Source organism: Globicephala melas, chromosome 14 (assembly GCF_963455315.2).
Source record: "Globicephala melas chromosome 14, mGloMel1.2, whole genome shotgun sequence".
Taxonomy (NCBI): Eukaryota; Metazoa; Chordata; class Mammalia; order Artiodactyla; family Delphinidae; genus Globicephala; species Globicephala melas.
In genome coordinates, this window is record NC_083327.1 from 11,443,929 (window position 1) to 11,461,255 (window position 17,327).

The 17,327-nt window shown below is 40.9% G+C and overlaps 1 protein-coding gene across 1 annotated transcript in view; it reads right to left on the minus strand.

Moving 5' to 3' along the window:
* The window catches only part of TMEM30A (transmembrane protein 30A), a 42,395-nt gene extending 26,322 nt beyond the window's left edge, over positions 1-16,073 (minus strand). Inside the window, exon 1 of the mRNA XM_030859319.2 lies at positions 15,713-16,073. Coding sequence (XP_030715179.1) covers positions 15,713-15,949 — 237 coding nt within the window. The 5' untranslated portion in view covers positions 15,950-16,073. The remainder of the gene's footprint in view (positions 1-15,712) is intronic.
* Positions 16,074-17,327: the final 1,254 nt, after the last annotated feature.

The following is a 17,327-nucleotide window of genomic DNA, read 5'->3' on the forward strand; positions in this document are numbered from 1 at the left end:
AAGAATAGCTATAACATTTTCATCACAATCTTTTAATTATACTTTTTTAAATGTACAAAAAATTGCATGTCTTTTGATTCCAGGAAATTCTGAAAGTAAAAAAACTGTCATTCACATTTTAAGCCTTACTATGTGCAAGGCATGACATGAAGATACAAAAGTAATCATATCTTATACTTAGTCGATACAGTTTACACAGTCCTTTCTATTCCACACATATTTCATCTGATCCTCACCAAAATCCTATAGTATTATCCTCATTTTACATAAAGAGAACATTCAGAAGCTTGTCCAAGGATACACGAACAGCAGTAGCTGGTGCTACGCTAGAAGCAAGGATTTTTTACTCCAAGCCCAATGTTCCTTCTACTAAACTGCTTCTTCACCACCATAGTCAGTCCCCTTGGCCCTCCAGAAGACTATCAAAGATAGTGCATAAACACAAAGAAAATGACTATAAACGTTAAGTGCTAAACTGAACGGCAAAGAGGGCAGTAAGTACTAGATTGACTAGCACTTTCTCACTGAGAAGAAAAGAGGATTTGAACTGAGCCATTAAAAGGAAAAAAAAGGATGGAAAAAGGCGACATATGGAGAAGCACGAAGGTAGAGAGCACAGGTACATTTCAGGATGACACTTTGGATTTGTGGAGAGAGTTTTCATGTTGGAAGGAAACGAGACAACACTAAAAGGTAAACTGGATCCGTAACTACATGCTTTGTTTTACTGGCCACTGCTTATTGAATGGATATACTAAGTGTCAGACATTATAAGCACTTAACACACACCATCTCATTAACACGTAGTCCTGAAAAGTTAATTTTTATTTTCCTCATTTTAACCTAGGAAACTGACATTTAGGGAGGTTTAGTAATTTTCCCAAGATCACCCATCAAGAATTTGAACCCAGCTCTGCCTTTCTCCAAAATCTCTGTTCTCTCCACCATTCTATGTCCTCTTGCACAATGTACATACCATCCTTTCTGATATACAAACTCAGAGTCTGCAGATTATAAGAATGAAGATAAATCTGGGGGATAACTGTGACTTATTGTTGTTAATTTGGATGCCCAGCACCCAAACACACTTCCAAGCCCTGGGGAATTCTCCTGGTGGAGAGTTTTGGAGGCAGGCCGGGCTCCAACTTCCACTTCAGAAGCCAAGGGAGTAAATGAGTCCTTCCTCTCCCTAACCCCAGGAGCCAGGACAAAAGCATACATACGATCAATCCTGATTGAGACTAGAGAACTGAATCTCCATATAAATCGGAGAGGAGTGGGTGTGATGAGCTCAGCAGCGGCAGCAGAAGTCGAACAGGGAACTCAACAGCAGCTGTGGCATCTGAGCCACTGTTTCTGCTTCCAAACTTCCCTTCCTTCCCTCCTGTCTCCAAACCTGATCTTCTAGACCTCCCATCTATTTTGTGTGAGAGCTACCCAATCTCCTCCAATAAATCCCTTTCCCCTGTAAGCTACCCAGAGTTGGTTAATATTGCTGACAACAAAGCCTCTGAAAGTTAAATAATCCCGAGTGTTAAAAATGTCCTTCAGGAAATAAGGAAATGGGACTACCCTGGTGGCGCAGTGGTTAAAATCCGCCTGCCGATACAGGGGACACGGGTTCGATCCCTGATCCAGGAAGATTCCACATGCCGTGGAGCAACTGAACCCACGAGCCACAACTACTGAAGCCCGCGTGCCTAGAGCCCGTGCTCCGCAACAAGAGAAGCCACCGCAATGAGAAGCCCGCACACCGCAATGGAGAGCAAGCAGCCCCTGCTCGCCGCAACTAGAGAAAGCTCGCATGCAGCAACGAAGACCCAACACAGCCAAAAAACTTAAAATTTAAATTTAAAAAAGGAAATAAGGAAATGGAGACAGAGGAGGCTAACATAATCAAACACTTGTATTGATATTAACAACAGATTTTTTTAGAAGTCTAAGATAACGAGACTTTGATTTCTTCCTGAACACCCTGTCAGGAAAGAATCACTTATTAACTTAATATTTACTTGAATGTCTGTGTGTTCCAGGCAAGAGGGACTCATCCCAATACCTAATCACATGGAGCTCACTGTCTAATACAGAACACGGTCACTAAGATGGAACAGGTGTTTTGGTAAAAGAAGTACAGGTACTATGGAAACACATACTTAATCCAGTATTTAGCAAATTTCTCCACGAGGGCTGACAAGTGGATGTTATCTACAGGGTGACAGTACCAAGAGGGACAATCTCTAACTGAGGGCTTAGCACAGGAACAAACCCAAGATACAAGAATTTAGGACAAAGTTCTGAGTTAAAGATCTGTCCATTTATAAAACAGTTGGCTACTAGTAATAAGGAAAATCTAGGTCTCAGAAACCAGGAAAGTGGAATAGGGTTGCAGAGTCGAAGCTAAAGGGGTAGCGTTTGTGACGAGCCACTATAAGCTAGAGCAGTGTGGCTTTGCAGTCCAGGTGACAAAATGGGGATAGAGCTGTGGAAAAGGCCATCCCAGTACTGTTGTAGAATTCTTAGAAACAACAGTATCAGAAGCTTCAGGAGATAGCACCCTCCACCAACACTGCTGCACACACGAGGTGCAGTAACCTCAGCAGCCACCAGGAAGCTCGTTCAGTTACCATCAGGCAAGGCAGAGGAGCGAGGGAATAGGAAGGTCAAGACGGTAACCTTGCCCGAGGGGCCTAGAGCAGATTCTTTAGTTTTATAAGTCACGCTGATGCCACTGGTGTGGCACAACAGCAGCCAACTTCCCTGCTTTGCTACTCAGAGATCTTGGGCAAAAAGAAAAGGCTGTAAAGGCTGAGCCATGGTGCACGTTCTTGCCTCAGAGGAAGTAATGCAAGTTACACTGCTTCCTACTCAAAGCTCAAACGTGAGGGACAGCACTGAATTTTCCACAGAGATTACTATGACTGTAGACAAGGTAATTTGTATAACCCAGGCCTGAGTGGGAAAGAAGGTGGGCATTGATTGACTGAGAGAGTGAGAGGAACAGTAAAAGAGGCACAAAAAGACAGCAGGGTGTTGTGGAGTACCGAACATGTTAAAAAGTATTTTAAATGCTTCTTTTTTATTAAATTAGTAATACATAAATAAGAAAAATTCCCTTCAGAAATGCTCATCAGGGCTTCCCTGGTGGCGCAGTGGTTGAGAATCTGCCTGCCAATGCAGGGGACACGGGTTCGAGACCTGGTCTGGGAAGATCCCACATGCCGCAGAGCAACTGGGCCCGTGAGCCACAGCTACTGAGCCTGCGTGTCTGGAACCCGTTCTCCGCAACAAGAAAGGCCGCGACAGTGAGAGGCCTGCGCACCGAGATGAAGAGTGGCCCCCGTCTGCCGCAACTGGAGAAAGCCCTCGCGCAGAAACGAAGACCCAACACAGCCAAAAATAAATAAACTAATTAATTATTTTTTTTAAAAAAAAGCTCATCAGATAAAGGGGGTAGAGGAAAGAAATAAACATACACATGTGGACAGGGAATGTGGCCCCCATCCCAGCTCTACAAGGGTCAAGTCATTAGACATCGCAGCTGCCCACCAACAGGTGCACCCTGAGGGAAGATTCAGGATGGAAAAAAAACAGGAAGCATTCTGTGTTTTAGATACTGGCCCGAGATAGTTAAGATGCACATGTAAGGTATAATTTCAGTGAGCCCAGACTCTTGCATCTTCCCATACACAGAAAAGCACTAAAATCATGAACTTCGGATGCCTGTTCTTTGTGATTAGTCCAGCAAAGACTCCTGCACATCCTGACTCTTCCCTTACCTCTTCGGAGCAGTTTCTCAGAGCTGAGAGGCTGTGTCCTGGACTGTAGTCCTCAGTAAGATCCCCAAACAAAACTTAACTCCCAGCTTTTAGGTTATCGGTTTTCCTTCAGTTGACACATACTTAAATTATTTAGAGCCTGTTAAAAGTTAAGAGTTCAATTTTTTTTTAATTCAGTCACTCTTTTATTTTTGAAGATTAGCTTTTAAAAAATCAAAAGCTTAGTTCTAAACTGATAGCTATAGAACATGCTCAATCCTTTATATCCTAATAAAATTCTATGGGTCACATGAAATCTGCAGCATGTTTCTGTAGGTTAAAGAATCTGAGTGGGAGCCACAGAAAAGATGTTTACTTCTAATTCAATCAGTAAGGCTCATGCTCAGAGGTGGAAATGATAAATGAATGAATTAGGTGATATACAAATGTAAACTATCTTTGAAGAAAGAATAGCAATAAAAAAATTAGCTATTATTTCCCAAATGTCTATTCCATACCAGAACTATTTTAATCTTTTACAGAGAGATTGAGATTCAGAGGTTAAATGACTGCCCAAAGCCAATCAGCTAGTATGTGACTATTATTAGTTTCCTAGGGCTGGTGAAACAAAATACCACAAACTGGGTGTCTTAGAACAAGAGAAATTTCTTCTCTGGCAGTTCTGGAGGCTAGAAGTCTGAATTCAAGGTGTCAGCAGGGCTATTCTCCCTCTGAGACTCTGGGGAGAAACTGTCCTTGCCTCCTGCTAGCTTCTGGCAGCAGCCGGCATTCCTTGGTTTGCAGCTGCATCACACCACCTCTGTCTCTGCTGTTACACAGTTCTCCCTATATCCCTGTCTTCACATCTTCTTCCCTCTGTGCCTGTCTCTTCTTATAGGGACACCAGTCATATTGGATAGGAGCCCACCCGAATAACCTCATCTTGATTACATTTGCAATGACTCTATTTCCAAATAAAGTCACATTCACAGGTACTAGGAGTTAAGATTTCAGCACATCTTTTGCTGGGACACAATTCAATCCATGACAGTGATATAATCATGTCTGGCTAGCTCCAAAGTTGCTGTTCTTTCCATTAGACTGCACTGCTGCCTCCCATTAATCCTGAATAACATGCACCATACAATAATTTAGAAATATGGAAGTCAATTTAAAAGACATTATATTTTAAAAATAAAATTGGCCCCGTTCATGAATATGCTGACGTTTTAAACAGTACTACCAAATCTTCAGAGTTTTCACCTAAAATACAGATCAAAAACAACAACTTTGTTATGATAGGTAGATGTCATTCTAGCACCATCTTAACTTTTAGAACCTGAAATAGAATTTTATAATATAAAGTTCCATACACAAAGTTTTTATATCTGGCATTTAACGCATCTCCACAAACGAAAAAGTAAATTCCAACCTGAAGTTTTAGTTTACCCCTTAAAACTCTTACAAAAGTATCAAGTTATAAAAACTGCCTAGGACAGAACTGATGAAAAGGGCTTTGCTAATTATGCTCCAATCTATGTAACAGGGTAGATCAAAGGAACAGATAAGCAGTTAATATGAGTAAAGCAGGGCTTTTATTTTAAGGAAATACATGGTCTTTTCTATATAAAACATTGTCTTTGTATAGTCATGTAACTGATGTTCAAACATCAGTGGCTTTTATCTTTGTCTCCAGTGCTACTTTGTGACGATAACCTCATGCTACCTCATATCATATTTCATACATTATACTCTCCTCTCTAAATCACCACCGGTCTTAGTTTCACCCCCCAGTCCCATTTTTATATCCCTAGATGTATTCATTTGGTTGAATTTCTTCCCTCCCACTTGAAACTCTTACCATCTCTCTCTATTTCAAATCCACAGTGATCTTTCCAAAACTAAGTCAGACATATGTGACTTGTTAATTTGGGGCAGGGGGCCAGGGGGGGCATTATGCTTCACTAAAAACTTTACTTAAAAAAAAAATCAACAGTGATGATTCACTGAACCCCATAATCTCACACCCAACTGTGGTCTTTTGATGCCTATAAATGGTACCACCATTGTCCCAAGCATCCAAGCTCAAAATCTTGGCATCCTCTTGGGAATTAGCACCCAAGTTCTGTCAATTCTTCCTTAGCAATATGCTTAGTATCCTTGAATTTGACTCTCACTTCTTCCAGTACAAATCAAGCTTTGAGACTTCATGCCAGTTTTTTAAAAGGGAGAAGAAAAAGTACATTCTATCGTTTTAAAACTCAAGGAAAAACAAATAATTTCAAAAACTTTTTCAAAGTTAAATATAATTGTATATAATGTGAGACTTGAGAGCTTAGAACAATAGCCAACTTACTCAGCATAGTGATGCACAATGTTATTAAATGTCACATAATCATTCTTATATTTTAATTAATTTAGAAATTAAACTACAAATCCATGTAATTGGAGGTTGGTCTATGGTTTCCAGCTTTTCAGAACTAATAAGTATACAACAGTACCTCCTTCTAAAATAAGCATCAAAAAAATCAGGGCTTCCCTGGTGGCGCAGTGGTTGCGAGCCCGCCTGCCGATGCAGGGGACACGGGTTCGTGCCCCGGTCTGGGAAGATCCCACATGCCGCGGAGCGGCTGGGCCCGTGAGCCATGGCCGCTGAGCCTGTGCTCCGCAACGGGAGAGGCCACAGCAGTGAGAGGCCCGTGCACTGCAAAAAAAAAAAAAATCTGCCATTTTTAAAATCATCATCATCCCTCTTCTGCTTGCAGCATTTGCCAAAAAACTTGTTTGCTAAATTTTTACTGTTGTGAATTACTGTTCAATAAGCAAATTTGTTTGCCTTCAGATATGGATGGATATCATAGTTATACATGTTTGATCTTGCATATTGTATATATATCATTTTCCTTGAAAATGGAAAGGGGAGAAATCAGGGAAAACCTTCCATAGTGTTGACAGGAACGTAATTTGAAAACCATGGTAGAACAAGAAAAGGAAGGACATTTCAGGTAGATCTAGCAGCATGCCACATCCCATAAAATACAGCAGTTTGCTATGGTTAGAGCAAAGGGCAGGCGAGTGGTAGGAGACGAGGCCAGAGAAACAGAAAGTAGCCTGTCATGAAGAAAGTTACATTTCACATTAAGGGTTCTGAACATTATCCTGAATGCTACAGGGAGACATACAAGAAATTTTAAGCAAGAGAATGAAATATTCAGATTAGGCTGTTTAAAAGATCACTCTGGCAGTGACATGCAGAAAGACTAAAGAAAATGCCAGACTAGAACGAAAAAAGAAAAAAAAGAATGTTACTGCAATAATCCAGATGAGAAATGTTAAGAACATAAACTAAGAAAAAGGCAGTGGTAATGGGAAAAAAGATTTTAAAAATATAGAGAAAGTAAAACCTATAGAACTTAACGCCTAGAGATGGGATGATAAGCTTAGGTAGACTTCCAGAGTTTCTGGCTTGAACACCCTCATGGACAGTGACATCATTCACTGCAAGACTGCTCCTTTCATGTTGTAAACCCAAAGGCCAGCCCTCAGTCCTCACTGGCTGCTCCTTTCCAGTCTCCATGCTAGTTCCTCCTCATCTCCCCAACTTCTATAAGCACTGGAGTGACTCAGGGCTTTCTTTGGATGTTCTCACTTTTTTTGACCTATAATCACTCTTTTGACTTCATTCCATCTTATGTCTTTGTATATCATCTACGCTGATGAATCCTCAATGCTTAAACCCAGTCTCAACCTTCCCCCTAAACTCTAGCCTCATATATTCAATTGTCTACTCATTATTTCCGACTTGGATGTTTAAAAGGCATCTCATCGTAACAAGTTAAAAACAGAACTCTTTACTCAGCTTCTCACACCCTAACCCCCTACTGTCACACTAAAACTTTTTCTACAGTCTTCCCCATCTTGATAAATTGAAGCCAAGTTTCCCTAAAACCATGTTCCCTTACTGAGTTTATGATTAATCTCTCTCTCCAAAGCTTTGTTCCCTTTTTTGTCCCCTCTGACCTCAATTCTGTGCTAACTGAACACTAATCATCCAGAGTCAGAGGACTAAGATTGCTGTTGTCGATAACATCCTTAATGTACTAAAATTTTTGTTGTAGATACCATCATTAACACACAAACTCAGGCTGTTTCTCCAGGGCAAGGTGAGCCTACAGACCCCCGAGCCATGGATCACCTAGCCAGAGAACTGTAGACCAAAGATACCCTGATTCCCAAAACCATTCTGCCCCTTTAAAACATCCCTAACTCAAAGACCGAGTTGGAGTGGATCTGAGGCTTGTCTCCCACGCCCTTGCATGGCACCCTGCAAATAAACCCCTACACTTTGCTGCAAATGCTTGCTGTCAGAGTTTGTCTTTCTGCAACCAGGCACACAAGCCCTTGCTCGGTTACAAAATTACAATTCCATCCTTCCAATGCAGGCCAAAATATCTTAGAGTTATCTTTGATTCTACAATTTCTCTCACACCCGACACATCCACTACATGAGAAAATTCTATTAGCTCTACTTTCATAACACTTCCTAAATCTAACTGCTCTTCACTGCAACCGTTCTACAGTGGACACCATCATTTCACTGAAACAGGAGGGAAGGGGGTAGGGCACAACCTTTACAAGAATGATATAGTCCAAGGACACAACATAAACTTATTTAGAACCAAATAGATCCAAGATGGCGGACAAGTCGACTTCCACTAGACCTTGAGCCTCAGTATACACTTACTGTTACACATCAGCAAGCTAAATGACACACCCACAGGCGCCAGGACAGTTCCAAGGCCGACCATAAAGGTCAAAAAGTGGGCAGTGGCCCAATTCCTAGAAATTCCCACTCCCTCCCCAAAATAGCTGGAATATTCCTCCGACTCAGTAGCCTATGAAATAAATTACCCACTCTGTCTGTGGAGTGTGCTTCTCCCAAGCCCGCTCCCAAGTCCTGAGACCAGGTGTGTGATCTCAGTTAAAAGACCATGGGTTCAAGTCCCAGTCTGGGTTTTGGCTGGGCTCGAGTTCCGGCGCGTGGGTTCAGGTCCCAGTCTAAGTTAGGCGGTTTCATCATCATCAAATACCCAGTCTATCCACAACATGGCACCAGCTTATTTACCCTTACTCCTACTTTCTCTAGACACCTTTTGATTTCCTGCCACTACAATCTTGTTCATATAAATCTCCTTTCTTGGAATGCATCCAACCTCCTCCTTAGAAGTGCTATTTATCCTTCAATTCCAGCTCAAAGCCCACTTCCGCCACAAAGTTTTCCATGGTTATTAGAGACAGATGTAATATTGTCTTCTTTTGGACCACTAAGGCATATTCCTTCTGTCTGTGCCACTCATCTAGCAATGCTTGGTTTTCCTTTAATATGTATGTTTCAACTCCCCCCAAAAGATTCCAGGTTCAGGTACCTTAAGAAGGGTTCTCTGTTTGAGGGGGAAGGAAAAAAAAAAGAGGCCCTGTCCACAAACTTTTTTCTGTCGCCCACTATGCCCAGAGCAGCACTTTACATACAGAAAATGCTCAATGTTGATTAAAACTCTTGATAAATTTAACTCAGTCTGTGAGTTTTTACCATCAAAAGACCACTATATCCTCCATGAGCTAAAATTCAAGGGCAGCCTGGCCTAATGTCCAGACTGTAATAAAATCCATTTGGGTATAAAAACAAAGTTTGTGAACGTGGGAGTGCAGATATCTCTTCGAGATACTGATTTGGTTTCCTTTAAATATATACCTAGTGGAAGTACTAGATCTTATGACAGTTCTATATTTTAATTTTTTGAGCAACCTCCATACTCTGGTCCACAATGGCTGTACGAGTTTACATTGCACAAGAGTTCCCTGTTCTCTACACCCTCACCAAGGCTTGTTATCTCTTGTCTTTTTAATAAGAGAGTAACTATGGGAAGTGATAGACATGTTAATTAGCTTTATTACGGTGATTATTTCACAGTATACACATATATCAAGCCATCACAATGAACACTGTAAATAAATACAATTTTTGTCAATTGTAACCTTAATAAAGGAAGGGAAAAAAAGCTTATACTAAAGATAATAGTTCATAACTTATCCTAGAAAGAAAGAGGCTACCAGGTGGGAGAGGAACTACAGTTCCCTTATTTTTAAAAATTAATGCCTGTTAAATGTCAAAAGCATACAAGGCACAGTGCAGAATACAATGATAAACTGGAGACCTGCCAATAGCTTAAATTCAAAACACAAAGAGCCAGAGGCAAAACAGAACAACAGATGGAGATGACTGGATTAGTTTAAGAGTTATCATATTTCCCAACTTTGTTCTGCTACCATTGTAACTGCTCTCCTAAATCGAACTGGCAATTCTTCTTAGTAATTCTAAAAATACATCCCGTTCTTAAGAAACTGACTGAATTTAATGCGGTGGGAAAGGAGGAATCTGAAGGACATGCCATTTTTACCCTGCATAAGAACTGGAGAACTTCCATTTTTGAATGTAAATCTGTCTTAAAGGAAATCAATATAATATCTAAACAAGTCACTCGACAAAATGCTGAGTAATAAGGTAAATCATTTTAAGTATTAATTAGATTAAATTAAAAATGGCATTTTTAAGTACCCCTTTGAACTGATTCCACACTAAAGAATTTATCTTTAAAAGATAAAAATTAAAAAATAAAAGATAAAAATAAAAAAGAATTATTTGTCCTTTCTAGAGGCTCTAATGAAGACAGAGGTCATTAAAAATTTCAAAAACAATTTTCTTTAGTTCCTTCAACTTTATCTGACTGTGACAAAGAAATGAAGAATATTACCTGCGCCAAGGTTAATGGTAAATTCAGCTAAGGTATTCTACATCTATTTGTACAAAGAAGGTAGAACACAAGCAATTACCAGTAATCTCTACACTTACCTTGAAAAGATTATTGAGGATCAGAATGTATAAGTTAAACACTGCTATTTTTGTAACAACTGCTAAATTTGCCAGTATGTCTCTTTAAAACTCTAAGTCAAGGGTAGGAATGTCTTTTCTGTAAGGAGCCAGAAAGTAAATATTTTAGGCTTTGCAAACCAAGAGGATATTTGTAGGTTCTTATATAACAGAGAGAAAACAAATTTGCACACACTTTTATTGACGAAATTCAACATATAATAACAATTGTGTACAATTTTCTGGTAACACAGGTCTACTAGTAAGAATAAAATTCTTTTGGGGGGGTAACATTTCGCATTATCGGAGTTCAAAGTTAGTGTTCCCTATCATCAAACTCAATAGCAAACGTTCATCTGTAAAACCATTCTCAGTTCCTGGGCTTCACAAAAATGGTCTGGCTAGCCATACTTACTTTGCCGTGCCTTGCCCTAAGTACTAAAGTTACGTGAGAAACAAATGATAACACTAACACCACAAACCTCTTAATTTCCAAGAGTCAGCTTCTAAGTCAACTTCTAAGCAACTGCAATTCATTTGACTATTAAAATCTTTACACTTGCCTAATTTTTAGTGCCTAATCCACTAAAATTTGACGAAAATGTATGTTGAACACTTTGGCAATATTAATTTGAAGTAAATGTTTAGTTTTAAGTTTATACTGAATATCACTCAGAATAACGTCCTCATCTGATCCTAACCATTAATTTACAGCTATATAGGACTTCCTATATAGGTGGTGCAGTGGTTAAGAATCCACCTGACAATGCAGGGGACACAGGTTCGAGGCCTGGTCCGGGAAGATCCCACATGCCGCAGAGCAACTAAGCCCGTGCGCCACAACTACTGAGCCTGAGCTCTAGAGCCCGCGAGCCACAACTATTGAGCCCACGTGCCACAACTACAGAGCCCACGTGCCTAGAGCCCATGCTCTGCAACAAGAGAAGCCCGCGCACCGCAGCAGAATAGCCCCCGCTAGCTGCAACTAGAGAAAGCCCGCACGCAGCAACGAAGACCCAATGCAGCCAAAAATAAGTTAATTTAAAAAAACATTTACAACTATATAACTTCACACAGATAAATGTGTGAAATTGCAAAAATTAAGAATATCTCCTACCTGTTTCAAGTTAGCCCCATTCAATTAATATCTCTGCCTCACCAACAAGGGCCCTCAACTAGAAAAACACTACCTATATGGTAGAAAGAAGTGCCTGACTCCTACAATTGCCAAATTACAGAAAATATTCATTCCTTGCTGCTAATAATAAATGAAGATATTAAGTCTTAGTCTTAACGAGATATTAAATATTTTCTTATGAATGATAAAATTAACTTTTGTTTTCTAATAACTTTATTAGATTATGGAAAATCTAAAAACCAACTAAACGAGATATATACACCTAATGGGGGGAGGAGATATTCTTCCAAATATAAGCATTAAAATTTTTAAATACCTTTTTTACTCCCTTTTTAGGAGAGTCCAACATGCTTTACAAGAGTAGTAATTTTTTAGTATAAAATTTCTGGGAAAAGGATGAAGACCCTCTGATTTCTCTACCTAAAAAGTCTGGATTTCTGATCTTAGCACTTCAAGCTATATTACAAAAGCATTCTGGGGGCTTCCTCCCTGGTGGCGCAGTGGGTGGGACTCTGCCTGCCAATGCAGGGGACATGGGTTTGATCCCTGGCCCGGGAAGATTCCCACATGCCGCGGAGCAACTAAGCCCGTGCGCCACAACTACTGAGCCTGTGCTCTACAGCCTGTGCTCTGCAACAAGAGAAGCCACGACAATGAGAAGCCCGCACACCACTCGCTGCAACTAGAGAAAGCCCGCGCACAGAACAAAGACCCAACACAGCCAAAAATAAAAACAAATAAATAATAAATTTTAAAAAAAAAAGCATTCTGATTGGGAAAGTCTCCTTTGGCCTAGTAATTTGATGTACTGATAATACAACAATACAAGTTCTTAAAATTTTCAATAATGAGGCAAAGAGCTGTGAGCAACTTACAGTATGGAAGTGAATGTTGCCAAGAACTTCTCGTTACACATTTACTTTTAATAACCCTCAACATATTTTATTACTAAACTAGTGGCTGACAAAGGGTGGACAGCAGTCGGAAACACGCGTGTGTGTTTTGGGAAAGCTCCCTAGGTTTTTCTAATAACTCCACACCCAACTCTGAACCAATTCTCCACATAATCAACAAATTTTTAAAAATTTATTCTATTTGCATAACTGTATGTGAGCATTGGTACAAAATTCCTAATCATTCCTAATTTTCATTTCCTCTGGTTCCAAAGGTGATACAATTTGAATATGCAGCATTTTTCTTTAAATCACATTAAAGTTGGAAGTCACAGAATATTAGAGTTGAACAGCCTCTTAGAGACCACCTAGTCTGAATCTTTTGGCTCTTCAAGTAAAATGAAAATCGAGACTCAGAAATATGCCTAAGATCACAAACTAGGGAGTAAAAGTTGGGACTTCAACTCTGATGCCTTGACTCTTAACTTTAGTGCCCTTCTAACTAGATCAAGCTGCAGAAGACTCTTCAGGCAACTTGAAATCAGAATTATATACATGAGAACTATTTAAGATATTTCCTACTCAGTGCTCTGTGGTGACCTAAATGGGAAGGAAATCCAAAAAAGAGGGGATATATGTATACGTATAGCTGATTCACTTTGCTGTACAGCAGAAACTAATACAACACTGTAAAGCAACTATACTCCAATAAAAATTAATTTAAAAAATGTTTTTTTAAAAAGAAATTTCCATTTCACCAACTACTTGGTGTGAAGAACTGTATTTTATTTCAGAATCCGAAAGTGTTAAAGAAAGTAAACATTTATCTTCATAGTATAGTAAATATCTATAGGTGAGTTCTGATAATTTAGTAAATACTCATCATATAAAATTCCAAACTATCGCTACTTTCATCTTAATATCCTAAGAAGTTTCAAGGACTTCCCTGGCAGTCCAGTGGTTAAGACTTTACCTTCTTATGCAGGGGGTGCGGGTTCAATACCTAGTGGAGGAGTTAAGATCCCACATGCCTCGTGGCCAAAAAACCAAAATGGAAAACAGAAGCAATATAGTAACAAACTCAATGGAGACTTTAAAAATGGTCCACATTAGAAAAATCTTAAAAAAAAAAAAAACCTAAGAAGTTTAAATAAGATGATGAAATTTCTAATGTTAAATTTTCTTCTACTTAACTACTAACATTGCAGTAAGGGTCCTAGTGTAGCGTGAAAGCTTAAGACTGAAAATCAAGACATCTGGGTTTGGTTTCTGTCTCAATTTTACAATACTCTTCTAGCTTACTAGCAAATACCAACCCCTCTGACTCCATTTCTCATCTCCTGATTCGGGGTCATCACAATAACAGTAACTATTGTACAAACTTAGTGCCAGGAATATTATCTATATTGTTTCTAATTCTCACATTTCACAAGATAGGCATTATTTACCGATTTTACAGGTGAGGAAACGGAGGCTCAGAGAGATTATGTTTTCCAATAAACTGAGCTGGTTAGTGGCTGAGCTGGAATTTAAACCCAGCTCTGCCTGACTCCTGCCTAGAGCCCATGGTCCTTGTATTACACCACTTCGCTCACATCCTGATATGTGTGGTCCTCGTACAGTTGGGAGAACAAGAAGTACTACATTTGAAGGACTACTAGGAGATAAAAATGATAAAACAAAACTTTATGCTGAAAAATAAATACCGTGTTACTTTCTTTAGTTATTAAACTGAAAATGAGTTTTTAGTAAAAGATTTAAAAACTAGGCTATAGATATTGTACAATTCTTATTACTATTATTAACACAGAAATGAGCACTGTACAATTAAAAAATATAACGATTTTGCTTTTACAGGTAACACTGTGAATTAAACTGGAAAGTATGCCTATTTCTGTAGCTGAAATAAAATTGCTCTGAAAGCCCTATTAAAAAGTATGCATAATTTTTAAGTATTTAATAAAATTAGAGGGGAAAAAAATGACACAATCTGATAGAACAGAAGCAATCAAGAGAACATTGTACCAGCTCCTCCCCTTTCGAACAGATAAAAATATTTCTCAGATATTCAAGAAAAGTGGATGAGCAGATGTTTAATATTGGACATCTACACAAAGTATTTACAACCTGTATCAACCTATGTTCACCACTGCAGATGGATAAAGATACTGATTGTTTCTCTGACAAAAGTCAAGATGCTTCCCCAAGTTTCTCTAACACGTCTTATAAAAGTAAAATGTTCAGTAGACAATTCACAAATTATTCTCTGTGTTACGGTCGTTGACTCTTTTTCTTCTTTTTTTTTGTTTTAAGTTTGGGGAAAAAAAAAAACTAGGGCGAATGTAGGGCATGGTTATTAATCAACGTAGCCTAAAGGCAAAACCGGAATTGAAGTTTCAGGTTACCTTTTACCTCATGCCCTATAACTAAAAGCATCTATTAACTCAAAAGGTACTGTACACACCTCGGTCACACGTCCTAATATGTGATCTGGTAACATGACACCTTCTTGACATAAAAATCATCAATGCCTCTAAGACTCTGGGTCTTTCCCCCAACAATGGCCAAGGTGTTAATCTCCGTGTCCCGGGATAATCCCCACACAGGTAATGACACTCTGGCCGTGTCAACTCTCCTGGCGTTTTATCTCCACATAACTTCTTTCCACTTCTCTTTTTCTTTGCTTCTTTTTTCCACCACCGTTGGAGGTTAAAACCACACACACCGCCCAGGAAAGGGGCGCTCTTCCCCCGACCCACACTCTGCATTAAACATTCATTCCCTCTCTAACCCGGTAAACAGCCAGAGGAAGGGCGGGCAAAACTGCAAATTCAGAAAACCCGTAGGAAGAGAAAGTGGAAACTGAGGAAGAGAGAAGGTGGGGGAGGGCGGGGCCCGCCTGTCAAGCCCCGGGACCCGAGGAAGGAGTGGGGTCGGCGGGGGGACCTCGCTCCCCGGCGGCGCCAACTCCCACCGCCGCTGCCTCCCGTCCGCTCACCTCGATCTCGCGGATGTTGTTGGAGGTGACGAAGATGCCGATGCCAATGGGGATGAAGATGAGGCCGATGATGAAGAAGGTGGGGAGCACCGTGCCGGCGGTAAGAATGGGCTGCCAAGCCGGCAGCCGTTGCTGTTTGAAGGCCGTGTTATCCGGTCTCCGGTTCTTAGCGGTGCCCCCGGGAGCACACGGGGGCCCACCATCCACTTCATCCTTCGCGTTGTAGTTCATCGCCATCGACCCCCCCGGGCGCGGCTCCGCGACGCGCAGGTGGACCGCCCAGCTGACCCGCCAGCTGACCCGCCTGCTGACCCCGACAGAAGACGCGCAGGCGCCGCCGCCGCCGCCGCCGCCGCCGCCACCTCGGCTGTAAAGGCGGAAGAGGCGGGACACCCTTCCGCAGACAGCCGCCGACCGGAAGCGGGACTCGGCTGGGCACGCCAGAGGGAGGGAGAGAGGAAGGAAGGAGAGGCCTGAGGGACGAGGGGAGGGGAAAAGGGAGGAGGGTAGAAGGGGGGGGGAGAAGGCGGAAGCCCGCTGATCCTTGGCCCTGTGACGACGAAATGAGGGCCTCTGTCCCCAGAGCGTGAAGCTGCGTTGGCGCCTGCGAGGCCCCGGCTGGGTGGGTCGAAGAGGCCTCGGCCATTGCGCCACAGGCGCGTCTTCGCTCCGCTCGCGGAAGCTTCGGTTCGCACACACCTGCCGGCTTCTTTGGTATCGTGGCGACTGCCGTTCCGGGTGGCGGGTCAGACCCGGCCGACCCGGGCCACACCCGTTAGCCCAGGAGCGGGTGGCTCCGGTGCCAGACAGCTTTTTGTTTCACCTCGAAGCCCTTTCGGAAGGGGATCGGAGCATTGAAAAGGCCACAGCATGAGAGCCAGAGGCTCGTGGGATCGGCAGTATTTGCTTGAGTTGTAAAACCACGACTTTTTCTAATTCAAAAAATAAATCTCCACACAAGGAACAAATGTAAATATTAAGTGAGATGCATTATGGGTGACCCTTTTGTCCTCAAGAATAAATCATCTGACTTGGTTAACCCTGTTATCTTGGCTGAGATTGAGCTGTTCTCGCTTGTTTTTCCGCCATTAATAGTCTCCAAGTTACTTTGTACCGTCTTTTCTGAGTCCACGTTTATCTTTTGCACATTGATTTAAGAAGTCTTTTTTTCTTTATTTGCGATATATAAGTTTCGAGTGTACAACATAGTGAATCACAGTTTTAAAGGTTAAGCTCCATTTATAGTTATAAAATATTGGTTATATTCCCTGTGCTGTACAGTGTAACCTTGTAGCTTATTTATACATAGTAGTTTGTACCTTTTAATCCCATATCCCTACCTTGCCCGTCCCCCTTTCCCTCTCCCCACTGGTAACAAACTAGTTTGTTTTCTATGCGATCTGTGCGTCTGTTTCTTTTTGTTATATTCACTAGTTTGTTTTATCGTTTAAGTTCAACATATAAGCAATATTACGCAGTATTGTCTTTGTCTGACTTATTTTAATTAGCAACATACCCTCCACAAGTCCATCCATGTTGTTGTAAATGGTAAAATTCCATTCTTTTTTATGGCTGAGTAGTATTCCATTTTATATATACCACCTCTTCTTTATCC